Below are 14,292 nucleotides of genomic sequence, written 5' to 3'. Positions count from 1 at the left end.
TTCTCTTGATGCAGAGCAACTGGAAGGAGAGAATAAAGAAAAAGTGGGGGCTTTGTTAACTGGTAAAGCATTTGTTGATAGAGAAATGCATTGTTTAATCAGTTCCTGTGACCTTGGTTTCTTTTCCTCGCTTGACTAACCTGTGAGAAGGGAATGGAGAGGGATGATTGTACTGCAAATCTAAATGCACACAGGTGATACAGTGCCCCCCAAAATATCATTTAGCTATTTGGATAAAACACTGCAGTTTATAACCATATTATATTTTCAACCGGTAACTCGTAAGATACATTTGAACCAGGCAACTAGGATATTATGATCATAAAGGATGGAGAAAATTAATATTTACCTCAATATTAAACAGAATAAATATCAGTGCCTGCCATATAAGTATCACCCCCAAGAATTACATGTCACTTTAGCAAGTAGATTACTTCATAAAGTGTAAGTGTCTAACTACCGGTTGATAAAAATAATAATATGAAGAACTACATAATTAAACATAAAGATTAATGTTTCCTCATAAAGCCCCTTTGATTAAAAAAGATATACTTTTAAAGGGATATGATAAAAATGAAAAACTTTAAAATGAAAAAATATATAACATATTAAACATAGTATATGATATTATGAATCAAAATTAATAATAATGCTCTAAAATACAAATATTCAATTATTATTTTCTATTGAGAGACTAATGGCCTCTTGACTTAAATGGAATCATTCTACTATGATAGAACTACTAATAGGCAGCTCTGTTTGATATGGAAAGTCTTTGAAAGACTACTTAATAAATTATGCTTTTAGATAGATAGATGCCTGGTAAGTTTTTTAGTGTAGCAACTCTTACAAAAATAACCATTTTTATTTTATAAATTATAATAAAAGTTATTGAAAAGATTTAGCAATACCTAAAGAAAATCAAAATAGAAGGCATTAATTCCTTCTATATTACTAAAATTACATTGTACTTTAAAATTTTTACTGGAAAAGAAATATTTCAGAAATAATATTGACTCTGTATTCTTAATAAAGAAAAAAATGATCTTCTGTGATCTTTGAAGGTCAAGTTCTAGTAAATTTGAGAAACCCCATTTAGCTAAGACCCCTTCTCTCAATACTACGTCTCAGTTCACAATGTCCTTTTATGTAGAATGCCTCTTCAAAATCATGTACTCTACTTTCTAGGTCTTTCTAGAATTCCTCTGCTATTATCCTCTTTTACCAAGATAAAGTTAAATCTCTAAAGAACGTATTAGAGTTATTTTCTTTACAGTCATCCAAAAATTGTTTTCTGAATAATTCGGACCAGCTTTTTAAAGATAAATTTTACTGGAAACCAAAGAACTGTACAAAGCTAAATATTAATGCTGAATTGATGAGAATTTTGAAAACTGGATCTTTGCGTTCTCAAGTTTTATTCACCAAAGAAAACGGGCAATAAAGAATGGGAAGACAGAGGAAAATATCCTTGATAATGATAGGAAAGATCTTGTAAATACTAACAGAAGCAACTGAAATAGGATGCCCTTCTTTTAAATGAAAGATATTTGAATTTCACTGGCATATATGTGTATTGGATCATTTGACACTTTAATTAAAACCTATTTTTTCAACATTTTATTATGAAACATTTCATTCAGAAAATTGGAAAGAATTATACAGTGAACATCTACTTTCTTAGTAAGATTCTATAATGAACATTTTACTCTTTATCCCCTGTCTGTCCCTGTATCCATTTCTATCTATCCATTAATCCAGCTTATTTCTTGATGCATTTCAAAGTGAGTTGAAAGACAAAGTACACTTCACTCCCAAACTCAATCAACACTTTTTATGACTCTTTTTAATTGTTTGAGGTAAAATTCACATATAGTGGAACATGCCAATCTACCCAAATCTTATGCCCGCTATGATTTTTCACAACTGCATGTGCCTGTGCAATCCAACCCTTTATCAAGATGTAGAACATAGTATTACCAGAAGAAGTTCCCTTGTGTCCCTTCACAGTCCTTCCTACCCTCTGCCACCAGTGTTCAGGGTTTTTTTTTCTCATAGACAAGTTTTTCTTGTCCTAGAATTTCATATAAATGAAACCACTGTATAACGGCTTTTGTATAAGACTTCCTTCACTCAGCACATAGACTTACAATCTCCTTTTGATTCACCTGCGAAGTGATATGCAGTAATCTTTTGACTTCAAGTGGCTGAGCTGACTTAGTGAATTTTTACTTTCAGGACTGTTTCCTGCCATCCTCAATCTTGCCAGCAATGCTCACATCATCACCAATGCCACTTGTGGTGAGAAGGGACCTGAGATGTTCTGCAAACTTGTGGAGCATGTGCCTAATCGACCTGTGCGGAATCCACAGTGCCGGGTCTGTGATGGCAACAGTGCCAACCCCAAAGGCAAGTGTTACTCCTTCTGTTTAGAAGCACTGGTGGGAATTTATACTTTTTGAAATGATTGTGAAGACTGTTATTAGGAAGCCATAAATAATGTAATGTGTTCACCTTCACTGCTATTCACTTCCACTAGCACAGATTTTAGAAGTTAAAACAATTTAAACCAAAAGCTGAAAAGTACACGTTTTTATTTTCTTCCTTCCTTTCTTCCTTCCTTCCTGCCTTCCTTCCTTATAATTTTTTAAATTACAGTTGACATGCAATATTATATGAGTTTCAGGCATTATGGAAAACAGTATGGAGGTTTCTCAAAATATTAAAAATAGAACATATGATCCAGAAATTCCACTTCTTATTATTTGTCTGAAGAAATTCAAAACACTAATTTGAACCGGCATATGCCTATGTTCATTGCAGTATTATTTGCAATAGTTATGATATGGAAGCAACCTAAGTGCCCACTGATAGATGAGTGGATAAAGAAGATGTTGGGCATGTATACAATGAAATATTACTTAGCCATAAAAGGAATGAAATTTTGCTATTTGTGACAACATGGATGGACCTAGAGGGTATTATATTTCTATTTTTTTTTAACAGAACGCCATCCAATATCAAATGCGATAGATGGCACCAATAACTGGTGGCAAAGTCCCAGTATTCAAAATGGGAGAGAATATCACTGGGTCACAATCACTCTGGACTTAAGACAGGTAGGTAAGGCAAGAATTGCTGAAGAATGTCTGTGGGTTGCTGAGTTATAGTCTGATGACCTTTGGGAAAGTCTACCTTGTTTCTTACCATATTTACATTCAGTTCTCATTGTTTGTCCACCAGGTGAAGTTAAGTGATATACAGAAGTAGTCATAGTACCATTGTTTGACGCATTTCTCATTCCCAGAAATCTCTGAGAAAATGGGTGAAATTATTCCATGAGGTTTGATGTTCTTAGAAGCTGTGTCAGTGGGACACCCTCATTTTTTCAGGATCCTTTGTCAGGCTATGTGCTAGATGTTGACAGACACATTGGAAGTAGTGTGGAGGTACAAAATGCATGCATTTTCTGCCTTTCAAGCTTATTATCTTGCTATTATTACTGTGCAACACTATTTTAGAAAATAAGGCTTAGAAACAAAAGGAGATAGTGTCAAACCCCTTGAGCATGCCTCACCCTTTCTATGCTGTCTGTGAGGGTTGTGAGTAAGGTGGAGTTGTCCTGTGACAACTTCCATGATCAAGTCTTGAGCCTGAGTTGGGAAAGGCAAGGTATAATTGGTTCAGGTTAAACTTGCATCTTCTTGATTTGCTTCAAGACCACATAGTAGAATGGAGAAAAATATGGTATAGGCCTTGTTTGCCCCAAATTTCCTGGGAATGAGAAAAAATATATCTGAATGGAAGGGATGAAAAAGAGAGATGGCAGCTATTGTCACAATTTCTGATTTTAGTTTCACAAAATACTATTGCAAGATATTCCTGTTTACTTTCATTCAGCTTCCCTGTGTTAGAACTCTTCAACATCATGCAAAATATCAGTTGAGACAAATAGTTGAAATGTGCACTATAGCATTAAAATAGGAATTTTGGAGATTTAATGACAAATCATTATAATTCTTTGAATAAATGACAGCTTAAAAATGTGCAAGATTTTAAGGAGAAGACAATACTGTGTATATTCATGTACAGGAAATTTTGACCTCTAATAGTAACAGTAAATAAAGTAACAACCAACTTTTACAACTCAGGAGACATTTTTCCAAGTTTAGGTTCACAGTATTATGTAAGTAAAATATCACTTCTGATTATTTTCAGCCATATGTCCTGAGTTAATATGTCATGCTTTGATATTTTCAAACCCATCTAAGAAAAAAAAGAAAGAACTTCCTTTTCCCCTGAACTTTGTTTTTATTTCAGTGGGAAGGATGCTTCTGCAGAGATTTTGATTTTCCAATCACTTTTTCAATTTATCTTCCTTTTGTTAAGGGAAAAAGTATAACTATTTTCATCATTAGAAATGTAGTATCATATGAGTTTGGCCAAACTAACAGCTGAATATTTTACATATAGACTTCAAATGCATGTTAGACTATCCTTTGTCCAGCAACATGCCATGATTGACTTCACCTTGAAGGAAACTTTTGCTTTAAGTTGAACTTAGTCAGCTTGAGAAATTCCACAGGCAAATCAATTTTAGGTCTTTAAGACATATTTCAAAAATGGCATGTGCAGTTGACCCACACAGTGGTTAGGGGCACCAAATCCCGCACAGCCAAAACTCTGCATATAACTTTTGACTTCATAAAAACTTAACTACCCTCAGTATCCATGGGAGGTTGGTTCCAGGACTCCTGCAGAAACCAAACTCCATGGGTGCTCATTTCCTTATATAAAATAGTGTAGAAAATTCATATAGTTGGCCCTCTACATCTGCAGATCACCAACCATGGATCAAAAACAAGAATTTATTGAATTCAAACCCATTTTGTTCAAGGGTCAACTGTATATATAGTTATAGATCACTAGGTAATTTCTAGTGTTTTGAGATAAGTTTCTAAATTAAGACTATTTAAAATAATTAGTGCTCAGTAATTTCTTTACCTTTTACACAATATAAAATCTCTGCTATACTCTTACTTGTTTAAAAAAGTACATTGTGTTTACATCTAAGGAAACCTTTCTCAGATGTATTTATTTATTGAAACTTTTTATTATGTATATATTTGATAATGCAAAAAGCATGTTACTTTGATATGCATATACCCCCCCTGAGGTTCAGAAATTTTTAAACATTGTTTTATGTTTGTTTTGTCTTGCTGAACACTTTTCAAGTTAAATGCAGTCATTGTGACATTGTACCAATACAATTTTTTTCCCCCCAAAGTAGGACATTTGTCTGAATGGGCACCATGTCATTAGCACCTCTAACAAAATTGACAGTAATTTCTTAATAAATATTTCTACATCCACATCCAATTTTCCCAATTTATCCACCAATGTCTTTTATCATTTTTTTAAAACCAAGATATAATAAGAAGCATGCATTGTATTTGATTGTAATGCTTTTTAAATCTCTTCTAATCTGAATTGTCCTCCAAATTTTTAAAAATAATACTGACTTTTTGAACAGACTAGGCTAGTTGTCTTATAGAATATCCCACATTCTGGGTTTGTTGGATTCTTTCATCATGGTTTTGTAAACATGTTCCTTATACCCTTTATTTCCTAGCAGCTAAACTCAGCTCCAAAGACTTGGTGAAATTCCAGGTAAAGGCCTACCTCTACTGCATTCAGACAAGGTTGTCCCTCTCGTAATGAGGCTAAATTTGAATTCTGTATAGGTATTGACATTCAGATCTCTCCCTTATCAATTATGTTCTTTTTCTCCCACATCTCACCCTTGTTTCTGAGGTCTCACTGACACTCAGATCTAGAGTGTGACTACACCTTCTGATGACTTTTTCCCACTGTCAAAATCTGTGTGTTTCCCTATCAAGCCAGCCACTAACTAGCCACTAGTTCATTTCTAGATTATATACTCCCGAGGGGAGAGACTGCAGATATGTTCTTCCTCTTCCTTCTCCTCTTCATTCTTTTCCCTTTCCTTTCCCTGTTACCATTTATTGAGGATTGTCTTGTTCGCTCTTGCATGCCCAGGCATTGGCAGAGGTGAGGCACTGAGTGAAGAGCGGCAGTGTCAATAAATCCCATTTTTCACATTCTCCTCTTCTTTTTCGTTTACCACCTGATTAAAAGATGACAATTCACAAACTTTTTGACTTCTTTGTTTCACTCCTATAAAAATGTGAAATTAAAGTATAGATTTCTAAAGTAACATTATAGACAGACCTTAATAAAATTAGGCAAAATAACAACTTCATGTTGTAAACATGTTCATGTACCTTACTAAATGTGTAAGATCCTGAGGTTTTATGACCAAATTAGTCACTTTCATTCTGTGTTGGCAAATGCTAAAGACATTGATTCCATCCTTGATTTTCTAGTTGATCATGCTGTTCAAATTATGTCATTTTTAACCTCTGTGTATAATGTTTGGCTACCTGAAAGATAAGCTAAGAAAAGATAAAAAGTGGTGTTATCAGAAAGTCTGTAAATGTTGTATGTTTGTAGTAAGATTTAACTACAAAGTGTTTACTTTAGTAACATATTACAAGAGGAATTATTAGATTTATTTCTTTACCTCTTCAAAATAGTGCCCACTGCTCATTTCTTACATTGATTCACAAGATCTTAGAATTAACAGTTAAATATTTAGTGATATCTTACTTTTATAAAAATCTATAGGGATTAAATGAGTGTGGTATTTTTGTTTTAAGAAAAATAAAGCTGAAGAGTCATTTTAACAAACATAAAACATACATGTGGGTGGTCTCCAGTAATAAACTATTCCTTGTGCTCACTTCGGCAATACATAGACTATAATAAACTACTCATTGTCAGGTGACTTAAGAGCTTTTTCTTTAGCATAGCACTACACCATTAAACTGAGGAAGAGAACTTTCGTGACAACTTAAGATTTTAAAGAAATTATTCTAATAGAGTATGCACAACTGATGGATCATTGTCAATGCTATTTTAGGCCCTGATAATTATCTTAATATGTATACCTTATGGTAAACTTTCTTAATATATTACCCCAAGATTTTCCAGTTTGAAACACACTACTTTAAAACTTGATATACTGGGCAAATGACAAGATGCTTAACATATTTACTCATTATGGAAATAAAAGTCAAAACCACAACGAGATAACCACTTTACACTTATTAACATGGCTATTACAAAAAAATTAAAAACAGAAAATAAGGGATGGTGAGGATGTGGAGAAGTTGCAACCTTTGTGCATTACTGGTGACAATGTAAAATAAGGCATTGCTGTGGTAATTCCTTGGTAAACATAGAATTTCAACTTCTAGGTATATTCTCAAAGAAATAGAAAGCAGGTATTCAAAAAACTATGTGCACACCCATATTTATAGCAGCACTATTCTCAATGGCTGAAAGGTGGAAGCAACCCAAGTGTCCAACAGTGAATGGATAAATGAAATATGGTATGTACATAGAATGGAATATTATTCTGCCTTAAAAAGGAAGTGAATTCTGGTACATGCAACACATGGATAAATCTTGAACACATGCTAAGTGAAATAAGCTAGACACAATGACAAAATCTGTATAACTCCACTTATATGAAGTACCTGGAGTAGTCATATCCACAGAGACAAGACATTGGAATGGTGGTTTCCAGGGACTGGGGGGAGGAGGAATGAGGAGTTATTGTTTCATGGGTACAGAGTTTCAGTTTGGGAAGATGAAAAACTTCTGGAGGTTGATGGTGGTGGTGGTTACACAATAGAGTGAATTACTTAATGCTGCTGAACTGTACACTTAAAATGGCTAAAATGGTGAGTTTTGTGTTATGTATATTTTACCACAATTGTTAAAAGTTAATATACTGAAATGCACGATGTTATTTATCAGCCAGGATCCAATCAGGAAAGCAGAAACCACACCAGGTATTTAAAGGTCATATCAAGTACGAGGAACTGGTTAGACAGTGTTGGAGAAGTGGAAAAGGAGTACCAAGGTAACTCAGAAATAGTAAGGGCTGAGGATGAACTTAGGGAGGTGATCTGGGTTATTTGCACGTACAGGCTTGGAGGAGAATGTCCCCCCTCTGAGCTGTGAAGAGGAGGCTCATTTGGGGAGTGGTTGGGAGGCTGGAGACTGCAGTCAAATGCTGTAGCCAGGGTGAAGGGCACACACAGGAACAGCAGGTACTCTGAGAGGAGCAATTTTTCATCTAGCCTTTCAACTTCCTGATACTGCCTCTCCTCAAATCCCCACAAAACAGAGAATACAAAGGTAGATCTGCAGTTCCTTGCAGCCCTCATAAATATTACCTTCTCGGTAGGTGATCACTTGTAGCAAAGCAGTGACATAAACCAGAGACACAGTTTTAACCTGGAACAGAATTTTGTTATAAAGGCCTTTCATTTCATATATATACAGGTCCTGAATAGGTTTATATTAAGTTTTTAGATAAACTTTAGAATAAAAATGCAAAGTTTAGCATTCGTATGGTGAAATCATGGACTGCTTTCTGGTACATCGACTAGGTGTTCTTGGATCTCTGCTGAGAGACTGCAATAAGGGGATATCTTGGTGCTGTGACTTTAAGAAGGATGGTGATGGAGAGTAAATGATAGTAGTTCCATTTGTGCATATATGTATGTATTATTACTTTGGGTTGTATGGTGTGGTAGAGATGTATAAAGTGTAGTGGGGTGATATGCTTTTCTAATTCACAAGTAGAGTGCCGTAGCATTAAGAGTGAAGAATGGCTGCTAGTTCAGCACCTAAGAAATTCCTCAAGCTGAAAAACATTTCCTTTCCTTCTGCCCTGTTTATAATCCACAAATGACCTTAAAGTCCCAAAGATCTTCAGACATCACCAGGGAAACTTTAAACAAGACCTTGATATAACCTAATTGAAGTTAGCTAAGAAGTGCAATTAAGCAAATTTTGCAAAAATAAATTCATAAATCAATTCAATATTTTTATGGTTAGAAAAGTAAAATGGGTTCATGGTAAAAAAAATATGTAGAGGGTACATCTAACTGTAAAGAGGCAGAAAAACTTACAGCTCCTTCACTTCATTCTAAAACAACCACTAATAATTTTGACATACTACTTTTAGACCTTTGCATGCATTCCTGTGTATTCAACAATGTTGCAGCATCCTTTATTGTGGGCCAGACCCTGTGCTCAGCACTTGATCTGTGTTATTGAATTGTCATGCTCACCCTATGAATGTGGTCCTGTTATTATCTCCTTTCGACAAATGAAAAAACTCAAACAGAGAGTTTAGGTAACTTGCTCAAGTATAATGACTTGCTGAGATTTAAGAGCCTGGGCCCTGTCTGCATCATTGGGTGATATCATCCCTCCAGCTGATATGTATGGCATATGTGTTTGTGTCCTGATGTTTTATTTAATGTCATAGCATGAGCATTTCCAGAAATAATTAGAACTCAGTATTAATAATTTTTAAAGTTGTATCAATATTCTTCTCTATGGCTTACTCATTATTTGCATAAGAATTCCCATACTCGACATTTTTTTTTGCTATGTGTGATAACTCAACAGTGAGAAAAGATTGATCTCATAAGTATGTCAATTATGTAGTGAATATATATCAATTTTAAGATACATAGTGCACCTTTGTGTTTAGTTTTGTTTTGAGTAGTCCTTTAAAAATAATGTTTAAGCCCTGGCTGCTGTGGCTCAGTGGATTGAGCATCGGCCTGCGAGCCAAGTGTCACTGGTTCGATTCCCAGTCAGGGCACATTACTAGGTTACACGTCAGATCCCCAGTTGGGGGCGCGAGTGAGAGGCAAACGCACAGTGATGTTCTCTCCCTCTCTTTCTCCTTTCCCCTCTCTCTAAAAATAAAATAAACAAATAAATAAATAAATTATTTTTAAAAAAAGAATGTTTATTGCCTGTATTGTATAGGAATTTACACATATACATTGCATATAAATATGTAAATACGATGTATATATCTAGAAATCTGTATATAGTATATAGATTATATAGTATATATAATTTAGTGTTATAGAATTTAGAATAATATAAAATGTAGTAATATAGTGTTATAAAATTACATATAGTATATGACCTATATATAGCACATAGAATCTACATATGTATATGAATACAAAATCTATATATTGTATATTCATACACAATTCATATATACAGATGGTCCCATGCTTATGATCATTCAACTTATAATATTTCAACTTTACAATGCTGTGAAAGATATTCATAATAAATCACATGAGATAGTCAACACTTTATTTTAAAATGGGCTTTGTATGCCCTGGCCAATGTGGCTCCGTTGGATGGAGCGTCCTTCCATAAAAAGAAGGGTCGGGGGTTTGAGTCCTAGTCAGGGCACATGCTTAGGTTGCAGGTTTAGTTGCTGCCCTCTCTCTCTCTTCCCTCTCTCTAAAATCAATAAACATGTCCTCAGGTGAGGATTAAAAAATTAAGCCTTGTGTTTCATGATTTTGTCCAACTGTAGGCTAATATAATTTTTCTGAGGTTGTTTCAGGTAGGCTAGGCTAAGCTATGATGTTTTGTAGGTTAGATGCATTAAGTACATTTTCCACTTAATGATATTCTCAACTTACAATAGTTTATCATGACAAAACCTCATCATGAACTGGGAAACATCTATATAGGAATCTATACATATACGTACATAAGTATAGGTTGTAGACAATACATAACATTTTTTCCCATATCCATATTATTTCATCTGCTTTTCCCAACAATTCTGGAATACAGATGGTCTCCACTTTGGAGGTAAGAAAATTGCAGCACTGGTTCCTTCTACACTGTATGACACTGTTGCATCTCATTTATTCCTGGTCTCCTATCATTGTTTTCCCTTATGTTATGATTTTAAAGGAAGACTGGCAGGAGCTGTTCCAGTTTCCTCCTGGAAATCGGTAGTGTTTAGATTTTTCCTACACCTCTCCCCTTATTCTCTTTTCCCACGTCACGTTGTGGCTCAAAGGGTCCTTTCCCCTGTGGTTGAGGCAGGCTATCACACTTGTTCCTGCGTTTACTGTGACTGGTAGGTCTGGGTGCTACCTAATCTGTGTTTTGGCCAAGATACAGGAAAATAAATCAGTGTTTTGCATTCTTCTCTAAAAAAATGTTTAAACCTGGGTGAAAATTTCACTGGGCGTGGTCAGATTGGTGAGTAAAAATTTGTAATGTTCTTTTAGAAGACTAAATATATTATGTAAAAAGGGAAACGTTTTCTATGGCATTGAAATAAAGCTGCCTTTTGAAGAACTGCTTTGTTTTTTGTGTAGGTTTAATTAGGAAGTAGCACTTTGTTGTGGGAACATTATCACAGAAGGGCCTTTGTTTTATGCAAACCTTTAAACAAGAGCAGCTTGTTTGCTGGGTTTTATAAAACCTCATTAATTTGAATATGTTGGTTTTTTTTCCCAAAATTTTCTGAAAAATTGATTATAATTAGATTGAAGTTTATTATTGTACTATCCAACTAGACAGTGTTTGCTAAGCACACTGACAGGGTAAATAAGAAAAGAACAGGCAAATTTCAAATTCTTAAGGCTGAAAATCTTGAAAGCTTTTTAGGACAAGAATTGCATGTAAATTGGAGCTTCCCATTATAGATGAGTCTTGGCTGTTTCTTAAAAGAGGTCAGGCAGAGACCCTTTGTGAAAACTGGTAGAAGTTACTTTTCCTGTGTACTTGTATTTATTCAAAATTATTCTCTCTCAAATTTCTATTACTTTATACTGGCCTCAACAAATTTAAAATATTAAGTTTTTCTTGAATTTGGCAAAATGAATAGGTCAGAAGAAATCTTAAGCTCTGCATTATGATTTGGAAGTGAGGCTAATTTCTTGTCCTTCAGACAATTTTGTCAATTTTATCTATTTTGTTATCTATTTTGTTTATCTATTTTGTTGAGCTGTTATTCTCAGTAACATTTTCTTTTGTTTTCACATTTTTATCTCATTTTATTTTCTCATACATAGCTTCTCTTCCAATTTTGTATCTCTGTGAAAGAAATCACTGCCAACTTTTATGGCTTAAAACAACAACATTCATTTTATATCTCTCCAGGTTTCCGGGGGTCAGAATTTTAGAAAAAGCTTGATTGAGTGGCTGTATCTAAGGCTGCAGTCTCTAGGGGCCAACAGGGGAGCAGCTGGGGATGGGGTGCTGGGGCAGCTGGGCCCGGTCATGCTGGCTCTGTGTGGTCTCTCCATTGGGCAAGTGGCTTCCTCACAACAGGTAGATGGCTTATATTGCAGTTCAGGGCTCCAGCATGAATGTTCCAGAGAAAGAGACAGAAGTTGTGTTCTCCTGTAGAGTTGACCTTCAGAGTCACACAGCATCACTTCTCCTATGTTCTGTGGGCCACTGAAGTCAGCAGAGATTCAAGTGGAGAATACATGAAGCAACTCCAGCCTGTCAGTGGGAGGAGGGGTAAAGACTGTGAGACCTTTTCTAAAGCAATGCCTGCCTCATACTTCTGAAAACATCCTTCTGTGAGAGGCTTCTTCTGGAAGCCTCCTGAAGCTTATCTTACAGGTGCCACACCTTTAGGTGACGTAAAGACCTATAGGGTCAAATGGGGATCATAGGTGGGGATACAAATACTGTACCTTAAATTGTGCAATGCTAATGACAAGTGAGCCAAATAAATGAAAATAATTGAGACCAGGCTTTAAGAACTATATGGAGTTCCATTTCTTGACAAGATTTATTTTTAAACCTTATCATTTGTGTGTTATCAATGGTAGTTTGCCAAACCATTTTTCCATTGAACATAGTTTAGTTTACCAAGCCTTCTTCCTTTTTTTCTCTTTTTGTTTTGAATGGCCATACACATATTATAGTGTATCTTACTCAAAAGGTCTTCTCAGACAGAGCCTTGGAAAGGATTCTGGGAAATTAGGGAAGATAGTTTTCAAGACCGTCAAAACATACTTTTCAGATTCCCAACTGTTTTGGCTTCAAAATAAAGCTTCTTGTGTATTTATGGAAAGAAGGGGAGGTCCATTCTAAAATCATTATTTCTACCTGTTATACTGAAGCTAAAAAGAGATAAGTTTTAATTTCTGAAGAAATACTTCTTTGATAATTACAGTTGTAATCCATTCTAGCATTTGTTTTTTTTCTTTTTACTTAGTAATCTACTCAAATTGTAACATCTTCATCTTTCAAAAGAAAGCTGTAACATTTTTTAACAAGTAGCTCACAAATACCTCAGCCCTACCTCAAAAGCTCTTTGTTTTTAATGTCTTTAGCTGACTTTTTCTTTTAATACAAAAACTTCCTTTATTCTGATATAAAATCAAAATTTTTTACAGTATAAGAAAAAAGGTATTTAAAAAAATCACTTGCAATTCTAATGACCAAGAATTACCTTTGGATGCGTTGCATCATATCTGAAGACACTGTATATTTTAGTAACTCATGATCTCTGATGATTGGGTTCTGGGGTCTCATGATTTGTTGATCAACAAGATAGTGATGACATCCAGGGAAAACCCTTATCACAGAAAAAGAACACATGTGTTCCTTTTATATGCTAATTTTTACCACTGTCACTTTAATTCTTATTTAAGGCTGACCCTGGCCCTTAGGGGCTTCTGGTCCTGTGGGGACAATAAGCACTCAGTGGAGGAAGGGAGCAGAGAACTGGGAAGGATGCACAGGAGAGAGCAGCATGGGAAAGGCATGTTTGTGGAGCTAAAGTCCAGTCTTGTAACAAATGTTTCTTTCATCTTTCCTTTTGATTGAGATATATTTACATACAGTGAAATGCACACATCTTAAGGGTATAGTTGGATGAGTTTTGACAAATACAGACAGCTGTAAACCACACCCGTATCAAGATACAGAACAGTCCCATCACTCCAGTATGTTCCTCTTTGCCCTTCACTGTCATGCTATACCAGCGCCCACCACCACCACCACCACAAGATGAACCACTGTTCTGAGCTTTTTGTTCTACTTTAGATTAGGTTTGCCTGTTATTTAACATCATATAAGTGGAATCAAATGATATGTACTTTTTTGTGTCTGGCTTCTTTAGCATTATATTTTTGAGATCCATCTATTGTTAACTTTCATTGGTGGTTTGTTCTTTTATTTCTGAGTAATGTTTCACTTCATGAATATATTGAAATTTCTTTATCCATGCCCTTGTTAGGCTGTTTGGGTTATTCCAATGTTTTTTTCAGGGCCACTTTTATTTATTTTTATTGAGATATAATTGCCATGTAATACGGTGTAAGTTTG

The 14,292-nt window shown here is 35.0% G+C and overlaps 1 protein-coding gene across 1 annotated transcript in view; it reads left to right on the top strand.

The window, feature by feature from the left end:
* The first annotated feature begins 815 nt into the window (after positions 1-815).
* The window catches only part of LAMA1 (laminin subunit alpha 1), a 158,576-nt gene continuing 145,099 nt past the window's right edge, over positions 816-14,292 (top strand). Inside the window, exons 1-3 of the mRNA XM_090285005.1 lie at positions 816-822; positions 2,239-2,409; positions 3,007-3,119. Of these exons, the coding sequence (XP_090141131.1) occupies positions 816-822; positions 2,239-2,409; positions 3,007-3,119 (291 nt within the window). The remainder of the gene's footprint in view (positions 823-2,238; positions 2,410-3,006; positions 3,120-14,292) is intronic.

This window comes from Furipterus horrens, unplaced genomic scaffold (genome assembly GCF_987537825.1).
Source record: "Furipterus horrens unplaced genomic scaffold, mFurHor1.1.pri manual_scaffold_8, whole genome shotgun sequence".
Lineage (NCBI taxonomy): Eukaryota > Metazoa > Chordata > Mammalia > Chiroptera > Furipteridae > Furipterus > Furipterus horrens.
This window is presented reverse-complemented; position numbering and strand designations above follow the sequence as displayed.